This window comes from Malaclemys terrapin, chromosome 10 (assembly GCF_027887155.1).
Source record: "Malaclemys terrapin pileata isolate rMalTer1 chromosome 10, rMalTer1.hap1, whole genome shotgun sequence".
Taxonomy (NCBI): Eukaryota; Metazoa; Chordata; order Testudines; family Emydidae; genus Malaclemys; species Malaclemys terrapin.
In genome coordinates, this window is record NC_071514.1 from 254,903 (window position 1) to 268,455 (window position 13,553).

Genomic DNA, 13,553 nt, shown 5'->3' on the forward strand with positions numbered 1-13,553 from the left:
AACACAAGAACTAGGGGTCACCACATGAAATTAATAGGCAGCAGGTTTAAAACAAACAAAGGAAGCATTTTCTCCACACCGTGCACAATCAACCTGTGGAAGTCCTTGCCAGAGGATGTTGTGAAGACCTTGTGAATAACAAGGTTCAAGAAAGAACTAGATAAGTTTATGGAGGATAGGTCCATTAATGGCTATTAGCCAGGATGATGTCCCTAGCCTCTGTTTGCCAGAATCTGTGAATGGGTGACGGGATGGATCACTTAATGATTATCTGTTCTGTTCATTCCCTCTGAAATACCTGGCATTGGCCACTGTCGGAAAACTGGCTACATGGACCTTTGGTCCGACCCAGTCTGGCCGTTCTTATGTTCTTATTTTGCTTATTAATGCCCAAGTTTCTAGTCTCCCTTTTTCTCCTTTTCAGATCATTAGTCCTTGCTAGGTGACTCAGCAGGGAATCTTATATCTATCCCCCTAATATTTTTCTGTTATACACCCTAACAGATTGTAAAAAGTGAATTTTAAAAGTCAGTGTCCCTATTTACGCTGTTTTCTTTTTGTGTTTCTCTCACTTTGGATGAAAATCTTCCAGGCTCTTATTGCTACGTTTGTGTTTCAAACACCTGTAGTGGATAGTTTGTTTAAAAATTGTTTTCGCTCGCATTTTAAATTGTGGCATGTCTCGTTTGTACAAAAATCTCAAATGTTAGGCTACATTTAAGCTGCATCCCTTCAACTTTATTAGTATGATTTTAGATTATCAGCTTTCTAAATAAGAAAAGTGATTCAAAATATTCCATATTACAGCCCTGAAGTGTCCTAATTTTAAAAGAAGTTATGTGTAGAAGTAGTGGGCTCCTGTTCATGGCTTTAAGAAAAGGAAGGGGTGAGTTAAAGTGGAAGAAGTTGAAATGTATAAAGGTATTGGAGGGAGGGCAGCAAATGACACTATGCTACATTCCCCCTCCTCATAGGATATTGCTGCTGTTTTTAAATAGTCAGGTCAAGCAAGACCCAATGAACCAATGTGGGAAAATGCCCTCTCATGGACTCTGTTTTTGGCATCTAATTTTAAAATTGCTTTGTTATGACTTACTCTCTCTGCAGGTTTTCCATTGCCTGAATGAAATCCTGGATCTCTGTCACAGTTTCTGTTCTCTGGTCAGTCAGAATTTGGGCCCATTGGATGAGCGTGGAGCTGCACAGCTGAGCATCCTGGTAAAGGTGAGTCTTTGTCCATCCAGGTCCTCTCCTCCTTTCTGCTGTGTGCATACATAGGACATGACAGAGCTGATTTTGGATTTAGGCTTGACAATGACAGTTTTTTTTTTAAACTGATTTAGTAAAACCAGTGCAAATCCCTATATGGACACTTACTTAGGATTAAGAGTAGCCACCCTATGTCGATCAGGAATTTGTTTTAAGCTAAACTGAAATTAAAAAGAAGTTTTAGTTAAACTGGGGCAACTCTTATGTAGGCAAGGCAGCACCCAGGCCCTACCCTTTGCTGTCTACAAAGAACTGATGAGTGCAGAGCTGCAGCCAGCAAGCTCAAGTCACCTGTGTTGAGCAAGCAAATACACACTTGCAATAAACTTTATAAGATTGTGGTGTTGGGAAAAGCAGCTTGTGAGTCTCAAGGTCTGTACTTTCACCCTGTGAGATCAAGCACTAGAATGTCATGGGGGGATAGCTAGCTTACCTTCAGTGGAGATGGCACAGTGTCACTTTGCTGTCAAAGGCCACTTGTCTCTGGAAGGAAATGTCACTTTAGGTCCTTGAAAGATTGTTTTGGCAGCAGTGAGGGACAGAAAGCCACAGTAGCCATAGCATCCTCTTGTTCTGGTCTTCTGTAATTTGCAGGGCTTCAGCCGTCAGTCCTCGCTCCTCTTCAAGATTCTCTCCAGCGTTCGCAACCACCAGATAAACTCTGACTTGGCTCAGCTGCTGCTCCGCCTGGACTACAACAAATACTACACCCAGGCTGGCGGGACCTTGGGCAGGTAGGAGTATGCAGCACTGAAGCCTGTAAGGGCATCAGGCTTGGTGGTAGCAGCAACTCTGCTTTCTGAGGTTATTAAAACAAAGTGGATTAATTAATTCTTGGTGATTTTATTAAGAGGTTCTGTTGTGAGAGGACTTCCATCTGGGCCCAAAATTACTTATCAAAAGGCTCAAATGGGCATTACATGGACTAAAGTGCTGCTATGTGATGGGGCCAGTGGGTCTGAATTAGTGCCACTCACCATTGCTGCTTCTTCCTCACTGTTTGTACATTTACTTTGGGATCAATGTAAGCTACCTACCATGTGGTGTTCACTGATCACTGGAGCCATCTACCCACTTGCATGGAGGGAATTTCTTAGGGTATGCAATTAATGATGTCTCTTTCCTCCTCTCTTGCAGTTTTGGGGTTTGAGCACTGAGACCGGTTTTTCTGGCTGAGAACTAGTGCGCAGCAAGGACAACTGCTGCTGCAGTGAGTGTATTTTCCTGGCCAAATCCTTCTCAATAGCTGTTTGATATCCTGGCAATAGCTGAATATAATCTCTCTTCTGGAAAAAACGAATGGGGAGAATGTCTCATGCAGTCAGTGCTCCTAGTGACTGCAGGGAGCCATTCCACTCATTGACTACAGCAGTGAGCACATGCTCCTGTAGCATTTCTGTATCCCTGTTGTGCTTCATGCCTGCTGTCATTTTCTGAAGAGGAGGAAATGCAAGGTCACGGAGCTCCTCTTACCTCTTCAGCCAAACTGTTAACCTTTGCCACGAGGGAAGCACAGAGAGAAGTATCCTACAAAATGCCTTTGTATGGTAAAAGGATCCAACTGTATGCATAGGGTTCAGTTTGTACAATAAATCATTTTGCAGTTGCCATGATCTCAGATTCAAACAAATCTGCAGATATGTCTGATGCAGCAGGGAGAAATCACAAGAATTGGATTATAGGTGTACATTGCTGTAGTGCCAGATTAGGCAGCTAACAGTGTCTATACAGCCTAAGCAAATGCACACTGGACTTTGAGCAACAGAGAGAAGTATGGGGTTATTGGTGCAAGCTCGCTCTTTCTGTGAAAAGAGAATTTTATCTTAACCCAAGGAGAAGTAAAGGCAGGGGTGTGGTTAGGTCTAAGCACACCTGTTCTCACTTTAAGGTGACAAACAAGAAGCAGGCAGCATTCTCTCCAGCAAATGTGAACAAACTTGTTTGGCTGAACAAGAAGTAGGACTGTGTGGACTTGTAGCCTCTAAAGTTTTACATTGTTTTATTTTTGAATGCAGGGGATTTTTTTGTATATAATTCTACATTTGTAAGTTTAACGTTCATGATAAAGAAATTGCACTACAGTACTTGTATTAGGTGAACTGAACATTTCTTTACAGTGCAAATATTTAATCAAAAATAATATAAAGTGATCACTCTACACTTCATAGTCTGTGTTGTAACTGAAACCACTATATTTGAAAATGTAGAAAACATCTAAAAATATTAAATGGTATTCTATTATTAACAGTGTGATTAATCAAGATTAATTTTTTTAATCACTTGACAGCCCTACAATTTACTCAACCTCTTTTGAACCTACAGCCTTCTGCCAGCTATGGACTATGAGGTCTTGATATGAGTGCAGCCGGCTAAGGCCCGTGTGTCACTGTGTGGTAACTGCTTGCTTGTGTGATGGGGGCCCGATGCTGTACTGTTCCTGCAGGGGAAAGGGCTTGCCTCATACCTGAAATCTTAAAAGTAGGGCTGTCAATCACACTTAATGCCTGTGATTAATACATTAATTTTGTTTTCAGTTAATCACATACCTCTACCCAGAGAGGGAGGCATGGACAGGAGGTGGCTACAGCCCCAGCCCAGAGCCTATATTTGAAAATATAGAAAACATCCAAAAATATTTTAATAAATTGTATTCTATTAACAGTGCAATTCAAACTGATCAATCAGGTTGTTTTTTTGCCACCCCTACTTAAAAGATAAGTTTAACCCTTCAAACACTGCTGCCTGTTCCAATTTTCTGCTCTGCCAACACAGATAAATAGTCCCCAGTGTCTATGTGCCTTCTCTGGTATCAGCCATGCCAGTCTGCACAGAGTCTAGTATACATGCTAGGAAACAGTAGCCAGAATGGTCACAGGAAGGCAGGCAAGATAGCACTTGCTCTACCCTGGAGTTCCATAATCGCAGCAGTGCTAAGCACACCTTCACCCACTTTCATCTCAAATCCATCCTGTGAAGAAAGCTGCGCAGCAAGAGACATGCACATCCTAACCCGTTTGCGCACACAGGAAGGGAGTACTCAGTGCCCCACACTAGACCTGGCACTTGGTTGTGGGGTGAGTGCTCCCACAGTCAAATAGGGCAGTCAGTTCATTGGTCTGGACTTACTTAGGCTGAGATTTTAGACCTGGTAGCCACCTTTAAAGCAAGCAGGAGAGTGACAAGGTGTTTAGCAAGGGGAAATTTAGCTGAAATCCACTATCTGCCCCTGAAAGGAGTCAAGTCACCGACTCATGGGGGGTGAGGGGGAGAGAAAGTGTTACCACAAGAGATTCAACATTTATTTCATCATAAAAGTCCAGCAAATAAAACTATATACAGTGATCCATGCATGTGGCCAGTAACACAGACATTTAAAACCTGATTAAAAACACAGTCTTCACACCAGCAGGGAGGGCAGGACACAAGGTGGCATTAGCAGGGGCCATAGTCATGTTTATATTTTGGATGCTTGTTGTAGCCAACTCTCTCCCCAGCAATGAGGCTCTGAATAACCCACTCCTGCGACACAACAGGCAGCCGTAACGCTTCCGCACACTTCAGGACAGCAGCTGGGCAGGACGAGTCACTCACCACCACATCAAACACCCCCAAAGCAATATCTGCAGGGAGCAGGACACAGGCTATTGTCAGGGGGAAAAGAAAAGACTCCTCCCTCCTTGCAGTAAAGAGATGCACAGTCTCACTGGTCCAGCAGCCTTAATCAGAAAATTCTATGTCTTGTAAAGTTAAAAGTACTCCACATCGAGGCTTGAGCTCAGAGGGAGCCTCAAGTGCTGAAGATCAAAAAACAAGGCTGCTGTTTGGCAGATGAACAAGCAGCTGCTTGGTCCCACATCCTACAAGAGCTCCATAGCTCATAGGTCACCCTCACTGGGACTGGAGGGAGAGGAGATTCACTGCCTGATAGCAGACCCAGAAGGGAAGCAACTGCTGACCCAGTTTTCCCTTTCTAAAAGCACAGACTGGACCACCACCTGAACTTTTGCAGCATGCAATAGTTCACTCCCAAAATGGTGTCGGGGAAGAGCGGAGACGTCCCCATTTTATCCAGGCAGAGGGTTACCAGTTATCCTGCCCTATGTCTGCTATCCCATCACTGCTCTCGCCTACAGCAGCCTAAGCCCCTCATCAAGACAATTCTAAACCATCTGAACTCCACACACGACTACACAGGCACTGAAATCCCAACTACTGGATATGAGATTCACACATGAGGCTCTCTGGCTGGTGGGTACCTTTGTTCTGGGCATTCGAGTAATGTTGTTTAACTGATGCTGCTCCCCCTGTCATGAGGATTTCTGACCAGAGCTCCAGGAAGTTCTGCTGTTGGTCTGATACCAGAAGAACCTTCAGGTTACCAAAGGGGTTCTCTCGGGGGTGCCTGGAAAGGGAACAAGAGGAGGGTGAAAGTGGCAGATCCCTACAGACTCAATACAGTAACTTAATTCTAGGGCCACTTACTCTGGTAGCCTGTCTGGTTAGTTAAATGACCCCTCACCACCCTTATATCTGAATGCCTCACAAACATCAATAACTTTATCCTCCCAACAGCCCTTTGAGGTAAGGAAGTATTAACCCCTTTTACAGATAGGGAAACAGAGGCACAGACACTGATTTGCTCAGTCACATGATGAATCTATGGCAGAGCTGGGAAATGAACACAGATCTCCCATGTTCCAAACCATGCCTTAGCCACAAGGCCACTGTCCCTTCTCAGTGAGGACGGGGGGTGGGTGAGGGTGAGAAAAGCTGTGGCTGGAGGGGATTGCTGAAACAAAGTATACTAGTGTTGTTCTCTTCTAATTTTTTAAGCTCTTTCTGGTAGCAAGGTGCCTGCAGCTGAAACCAATATCCTGGGTGCATTTTCATCAGAGTTGCATACAGAGGGATTGTCACTTCCCTGTTCAATTAAGAGGATAACTAAAATTAGAGATGCCACTGTTTATGAAGCCAAAATAGCAGGCCTCCTGCTGCCATATCTCATTGCAAGCCCACATTCCTGCATCCCAGATTTCTCCTGTCCACTGAGTATTTGGGAGTGTTGGGTTATTTCTGTCCCAGATGTATTAGTTGTGTTTTCCCCAAAGAATCTCCTCAGAAATATGAAGGAAATAATCTCTTTCTAGTTCCCTCTCCATTTTTCTGTCCTCTCAGTTTAGTATGTATTTGCTAGTGCAACTAACATGTTAACCTTTCCCTTACCAGATCATTAATATTTAATAAAATAGATACTGTTGTGCAACTCTGCTGCATCCACTACACAACCAATCTCAAGGAATATGATAACCTATCAGCTGCTTTACTCAAGTCCATAGCCAACATCTGCTGCTTTCCTTAATAGACTACAATTGTAATTCAAATTTTACAATAGATCTGCTAGTTTTCATGGGCTAGGTAACCCATCTGGGGCCTGTCAAACCAAGTAATTCTAATGTTCTAAGAACTGAAAAAAAAAAAAAAAAAAACCCACACTATCCTCGGCCTGTGTCCACCCTTCCCTTTCTTCATTCACTCATGAAATCACTTGCTTCAGTCATCTTCAAGTCTCTTCCATGGGGCCCTCCCCAAGTTGTCCTTGATTTTAACTCATTTCCCTTCACCCATGCTGTTGGGAGTTCAACCTTCCTCAGAATTCCCTTTTTTCTAGCACCTGGAAAACACTGGCCCCAGAATATGGAAGCACAGGAGGTAAGCAGAGGGGACAAAAGAGGTTGGCCATGAAAGCTGGCAGGGTTCTAGAATCTGCCCCAGAAACTAGAGTGAGGAATACAGCTCCCTCTGCCCAACTGCATATATTTAACCTGTTTGCTCCCCAAAAGCCCTTGTCCTAATGGAGCCCAGGATCACATGGTGTAGAGAATAATTTCTTTCCTATGGGTGGGGATAGTGTCTGCTATAGACACAGACCTTCCCAACTAGAGATTTCAGTTAGATAGCTCCGGCTGCTCTTCTCTTCCTTACTTCAGTTTTGCTTCTTGTGTCCAGGGCTGAAGGCAGATTGTCACAGGAGATGGTCTGCTCACTGCATGACCCCAAAATATTGCTCCCACGCATTAGGGAGAAAACAGGGAGCTATGTTCCCCCCTCTATCTAGTTACTTATATGATTCCCATCATCACAGTAGTGCAGCACCTCCCAATCGCTAGTGTATTTATTGTCACAACAACCCTCTTACTTTAACCCTACCTATGCCTTCAGATCCTGGTTACTCAGTGCTTACCACTCCAGCAGCCTTTCCTCTTGGAGGCTGTAGCCAGCTGGGAGAAGATAATTACAGTAGTTTTGAAGTTGGTTAGCATGGCAACTGTCACGGACCCAGACATGAGATACACAGGGAATTCCACTGGCAAGGCACAGGAAGTACTTCCGGGTTCGGCAGTGCTGATCTGCAATCAGGAGACACTGATATGCCGCGTTACACTGGGGGGGGGAGGCAAAGAAACAAAGCATCAGAGCCTGGCACTACCGAGGCAGCAGGAAGAATCCTTCCATAAAAACTCGGGGGGGAGGGGAGGGAAGAGTGCAACTAAGAGCCCTCAAGAGGCACAGAGGGCAGGAGGAGAGGTGTGCTGCTGCTCCCTGCAGGACTACACTCAACTAGCCATCCACTTAGGCATCGCACATGAAGTATATTCCCTCAGTCTTCTGTGATGTCAGGTGGTTAAGGTGACTTTGTCATCTGGCTAAACCTGAATAGGACCCTGGAAGGGGTAGACTGAAGTCCAAGAAATCTTCTGAGCTGAGCTATGGCCCTCCTGGGCTTTTGTCAGTCTACCACTCCTCTCCTTAATATCATTGTTTCATCTGATAAGATGGCAGTAGGAGGGAACCCATGGCCCAACCTATTCAATGGTTCCCAGCCCTGGGACCCCCTAAAGAGCTGGGCTTCCTGTCCCTGTAACCAAACAAAAAAAGGACTTGCACTCTTTCCCTGGGCCTCTTCCTACACTACCAGCCTTCCTAGCTGACCTCCTACCCTTTGAAGAACACCGATTCCTAGCAGTCCCTCTCAGCTTGGCTCTCCCAGCTTCCACCAGGTCCTCCTTCAACAGGAGCAACAGATCACCACTCTTCCTGGTGTGGTCTCTTCACCCTGCCTCTGTACTCCTTTAGCAACAGCATGCCTTCTGCCATACTGCAGCCCTCTTTGGCCTCTTCAGAAACAATATGAGCAGACACCCGTTCACCAGTAGTCTGTCTCTTTCCCCGGACTCCTCTCTTTACACCCTCAGCAGGCCTGCTCCTAGTCACCTGACTCTTTGGCTCCGTGTGGGGAGGAAGGCCAACTCTGGTGCAGCTGAGCCCTCAGCCCTCTTAAAGGGCCACCTCATGCTGTGATACAGGACTTAAAGATCTTCTAAACTCGAGGTGGAATCTTTTCCGGAAAGTCCAGAGAGGCATCAGAGTATCCAAATATTTGGAGATTTAACCTCAAGTTTCAAACGCTCAGGCTGGAAGCTGTCTGGATCTTTGTATTTCATTGGGCCTTTCTTCGGGAGATCTTCCAAGAGAGGTAGCTCCCAAGGAGTTCAGACACTTTTGGGAGTCAAGGGATCCAGGAGTTTTAAGGCTAGCCGGGGGCTACTGGGGATTCCCTGACCCTCTCCAACATGATCTTCCTAGCAACTCTGGTGAGAAGAGGCAGAGGAATGAAGGTCAGATCAGCTGAATGAGGAATCATCTGTCCTCAAGGCTGTTGATTCCAGTGCCTGGAGCAGAAGAGATCCAATGTTTTGTTCTTGATGGAAGCAAACCAATTTATTTGTGGAAAGCCCCATTTGAGAAGCACTAGAGGGAGAATCTGTTGTTCAGTTCCCATTCCCCTGGGGAAAGAGTACAGTAGCTGAGCCAATTGACTTGGGTGTTGAACTTGCCCTTGACATAGGCTGTCCCGAGAGAGAATGGTTTCTTTTCGGTCCAAAGGAGGATTCTGGTGGCTTCTGCCTGCACAGAGGAACTAGAGACGCTATGGATGGTGGCATAAAAGCAAAACACTCTGCAGGAATGGCTAACTGAATTAGTCTCCAGACCAGACAATTGTTATGATAATTTGTTTTATTGGTTTTAAATGTGTTGCCTTTCGATTTCCTTAGGTGTCATACAGACATCAAGGAGACAGATGGTGAATTTGAACTCCTCATCACATCCCCTCTTTGTCTCCTCTTTAAACAGTCTGAATTTTTTCAATCTCTGTTCACAACAGTCTTTGAGCAGTCCACAACAATGCGCAGGTCTCCCCCAAGTTGATATAGTTAATTTAGAACCCAGTAAGGTGCAAGAGCTGTTTAAATTATTTCTTCCAATGTGAATTACCTTGCACTTGTCATCAGTGACTTTCATCTGCTTTTGATCAAAAGCATCAAATGCCGTGGGAAGCCCAAAAGAGGAAAAGAAAGGTGCATGGGCCCTATTCACAGACTTGGGCCCCACTCTATCATCCAACCCATCCCTCCCCACAAGACTTCCAGGCATTACACAAACATTGCTTACACCACCCATCACAACATGGTTCCAATTGCCCTGCTCTGTACTGCTCCAACCACTCTCCAGAGTAATCATTCTCCCCTCACATAGTTTCAGCTCCTCACCATTTCTATAGGAATAAATTCTGGGCAATCTGACTGCACGTCCTCACCTGGGTTTCATTGAAGTCCTCCAGGATGTAGCCAGCTCCAGTTCGCAGCTGCAATGCTGTGTACTCTTTGTTGTAAGGAATTGAGAATTCTAGAACAGGAGAAGAGAGCTAGAAGCCTTGGCTACCTAAGCTATGCACAGCCCATGCCCTCAGCCCACAAGAGAGGAACAGACTGACCCCACAGAGATTCTAATATCAGGAACATATGGTGAGGACACAGAGCACCTCATGGAGATCCAGCAGAGAACAGAGTACACTGCTGGCCAAACTGGTCACTCAAGTAACCCATGACTCTGAACAGCTGCTTTTAAAATCAAAACATCAAGTTCATGCACATTAGCACTGTATCTGCCAAGGGTAAGTTCAAGCCTCTTGTTCCAGCTTTCAAGCCTTAAGTCACTCAGCCCCATCCTGTGTCTGAGAGAGACTCTGTTCCCATATCTCCTCCTGCAATCTGCCAGTAATGCCAGCCGCGACACCACCTTCATTTCCTTCACTGACTGAAGAGCCTGCGATCGTTACCATAATTCTCATCCTATGCCTCCCCTTCCCTGACATCATATCCTTCACTGTAGGCTAAGCTCCCTGAAGCAGAGACTGGGTCTGTGCTCATTTATGTAAAGGGCCTAACACACAATGGTAAAGAATAGTAAAGAAGTGGGGACAACAAGAATTTGCATATATGCCTGAGTAGATACCACCCATCCCCTTTCCCTAAACCTACAGGATTCCACCTGGAAATACAATGGGGAAGATTCATCTCACCTTCCTCTTCCTCACTACTGCCTGCAGGACCATCTGATGGCTTCTGGTGAATAGCCAGTTTGTCACTGGGGGTTGCCATAGTGAGAAGGAAAGCATAGCCCAGAAAGAGGGTCTTGTTGTGGGGCAATGGCCCATGATGCTCCTCCAGCATCGAGGGATCTCCTGTGTGATCTCCACTTTCACAAGGGCTCACAAATTCACCTGCCCTCACAGCCCCTGTGGAGAGAAGGAACTGCTATGAAAGCCCCAGCATTGGGTCACCCAATGCAATGGCATCAGGGATAAATTCAGGCTGTTCCAGATGGCTCACCATGCTGGTACTTTTCCTTGGTGGATGCCACGTTGTGCTCCAGAATTTAAAAAAAAAAAAAGTTTCTAAGTCTCTTGCCCTCATGGTTGCAAAGAATCTTCAAAAGATAACTGGAGTGTATCTAGCACAATAGTGTCTGCTAGAGCGGGCAGACAGCCTGAAACAATGGCTCAGAAAATGGACAGCTGTCCCATTCATTTCCATGAGTGTTAATTCTGAAGTCTAATAATGTCAACAGAAATGTCAATATGTTAGGTGTTTCAGTGCTGATCAAAACATACAAGAAAGGGGAGGGATGATCACATCCCTAACATCTGAACAATACTCTGCAAAGCACATCTTGGATGGGCAGAACTTGGGACAGCATTGCAGCTTATTTTTAATCCTTCCGTCCAAGGTAAAAGCCTCTACATGTCCAGGGAGAAGCATAGCCTCAAACACAGAGGCCGTGGGTTCCACACATTTACTCAGGAGAAAGGGAAAAATCTACTTTCACATGCAGGGAGAGAAGCCTGCAGCCCCTGAGCTTGTTTAGAGCAGAACGGAAGGTTCTTACCAGGTTTCATTGCTGCAGACTTGCGCCCTCGTTTGGCTGGGGATCTCTCATCTTCGCAGGCAATTAGCTTCCTCTTCCCAGACAGCAGGCCTGGGGCAACACGCGGACTCTCCAGTCCTTTGCGAGTGGGTGTAGTGCTGCTGCTGGAAGTGCTGGGTGAGCCAAAGTTACTGCGCCGCTTCCGCTTCCCCTCCACCAGGTTATCTAAATCATGGTAAGCCAGTGGCCAGTCATCCATCTCCCACTCACCAAACCCACAAGCATCACCCATCCCAGAGTGATAGACAGCCTCATATGCAGAGCACACAGAGCTTTACACATCATCTCCTGGCCCAGGGGGAGAGAATCAGCTTTCTTATATCTTGGGTCTTCGTTCACTCCCCATGAGACTCACTTTTCCTTACCTGCCTTCAGAGGGCTGACATGCCATCCCTTCATTGAGCTAAGGCAAGTACTACAGATGCCCCTGCAGCTCCCTCTCATCCAGTCACCTCCCCCTCTTGGCATCTGTTCCTTCTAGGTGAATCATACCTGTGCAGCAACCACACACAGTGCTGTTGGAGCAGCACTAGAAAGCAGAAGCATGATCCATGCTTAATTAGGGCCTGTCCAGGGTCAGTTCCCACTGAATTCTTATAGATATCATGCAATGCCTCAAGGCTGCAAATAGACAAAATCTGACTAGCAAAGTCAGTGTGCTGCCAGTAGAACCATAAGCTGACTTCACACCTGGAGTAACACATGGTTTGGATGCAGTTTGGGAAGCCCCCCCAACAGTTCAATGCAGTCACTTCTTACCTAGGCTGATATCAGCTGCCTTGGTCAGAGGTGTGATTGGTTCATACGGACTCAGTCCAAACTGCTCCCGAAGCTTGTTTCCTTGTTCCAAGGACAGGATTACTGCCATACGCTTGTACCATTTCCTCTGGCCTTCCTTTTCAATACAGTAATACAGCTCTCCAGACTCCTTCCGGTGTCCCTTCACCACACCTGACAAGATAGCAAATTAGAATTGTTTACTGACAAGATCTTTGACTCTTCACACAACGCATAGTCAACCTGTGGAACTCCTTGCCAGAGGATGTTGTGAAGGCCAAGACCATAACAGATTTCAAAAAAGAATCAGATAAATTCATGAGGATAGGTCCATCAATGGCTATTAGCCAGGATGGTGTCCCTGGCCTGTTTGCCAGAAGCTGGGAATGAGCAACAGGGGATGGATCACTGGATGATTACCTGTTCTGTTCATTCCTTCTGGGGCACCTGGCACTGGCCATTGTTGGAAGACAGGATACTGGGCTAAATGGACCTTTGGTCTGACCCAGTAGGGCCATTCTTATGTTATGTTCCTGACCCTACCCCACAGCCGGGCACCCACCTCCCAGCCGACAGCTCCTGCTGGATTCAGTGACCTAGACCAAGGCCACTGGCCTTTTTCAGAGCAGAGAGGAAGTGAGGAGTTGAGCTGCAGGAGCACAGCTGTTACCTGCACTGAAATACTCATCCTCAGAGAGCGCAGTCACCTCAGTTTCCAGTGGAATGGGATCGCAGAGTAAAATATCTTTGCCTAAGACATCACACTCATATCCATCATCAAACAGCAGCTTGTACTTCCCTGCCCCAACATCCTGGGTGATTGTCCCAGAATAGAAGTAGGCATTTGAGGACCACTTGGCTACAACTCGCAGGCCCACAAAGCTGCTTCCAGAGGATAAGTCCGCACTGTCCGAGGGACCTGCCACCACCTGCAAGGGAATTTCCGGAGAGTCACTTCGGCGCAAAGTGCAAGGGCCAGCAACATCAAATCTGTCCCCACCATCTGGTGGGCGAACCACAATGCGCACAAAGGGCTTCTCCTCTGGTGATGCTGTAGTCGAGATATCTTCCACCCCTAGCAGGCCACTCCCAGCTGCATCCCTGGGAAAGGTAGAGAAAAAAAGATGTGAGCTCCATGGGGAGCAGAGAAAGCAACTATTATGTATCAAAGGAAGATTTCC

General features: G+C 46.1%; 2 protein-coding genes across 7 annotated transcripts in view; one reads left to right on the forward strand and one right to left on the reverse strand.

The window, feature by feature from the left end:
- Positions 1-4,452, forward strand: part of TUBGCP4 (tubulin gamma complex associated protein 4) — a 38,607-nt gene extending 34,155 nt beyond the window's left edge. For 2 of the 3 annotated variants that reach the window (XM_054040995.1, XM_054040994.1), the window contains 3 exons: positions 1,108-1,224; positions 1,864-2,003; positions 2,407-3,516. In XM_054040995.1, the coding sequence (XP_053896970.1) occupies positions 1,108-1,224; positions 1,864-2,003; positions 2,407-2,419 (270 nt within the window). In that variant the 3' untranslated portion in view covers positions 2,420-3,516. Of the gene's footprint in view, positions 1-1,107; positions 1,225-1,863; positions 2,004-2,406; positions 3,517-3,591 lie in introns of those variants that run through there. The other variant, XR_008446380.1, reaches the window with a different exon arrangement.
- Positions 4,453-4,554: 102 nt separating this feature from the next.
- TP53BP1 (tumor protein p53 binding protein 1) overlaps positions 4,555-13,553 on the reverse strand; it is a 68,461-nt gene continuing 59,462 nt past the window's right edge. For all 4 annotated transcript variants that reach the window (XM_054040989.1, XM_054040992.1, XM_054040991.1 and 1 more), the window contains 8 exons: positions 13,043-13,473; positions 12,355-12,546; positions 11,557-11,760; positions 10,691-10,906; positions 9,926-10,014; positions 7,511-7,710; positions 5,526-5,671; positions 4,555-4,889 (listed from right to left, as the gene is read on the reverse strand). In XM_054040989.1, coding sequence (XP_053896964.1) covers positions 4,702-4,889; positions 5,526-5,671; positions 7,511-7,710; positions 9,926-10,014; positions 10,691-10,906; positions 11,557-11,760; positions 12,355-12,546; positions 13,043-13,473 — 1,666 coding nt within the window. In that variant the 3' untranslated portion in view covers positions 4,555-4,701. The remainder of the gene's footprint in view (positions 4,890-5,525; positions 5,672-7,510; positions 7,711-9,925; positions 10,015-10,690; positions 10,907-11,556; positions 11,761-12,354; positions 12,547-13,042; positions 13,474-13,553) is intronic.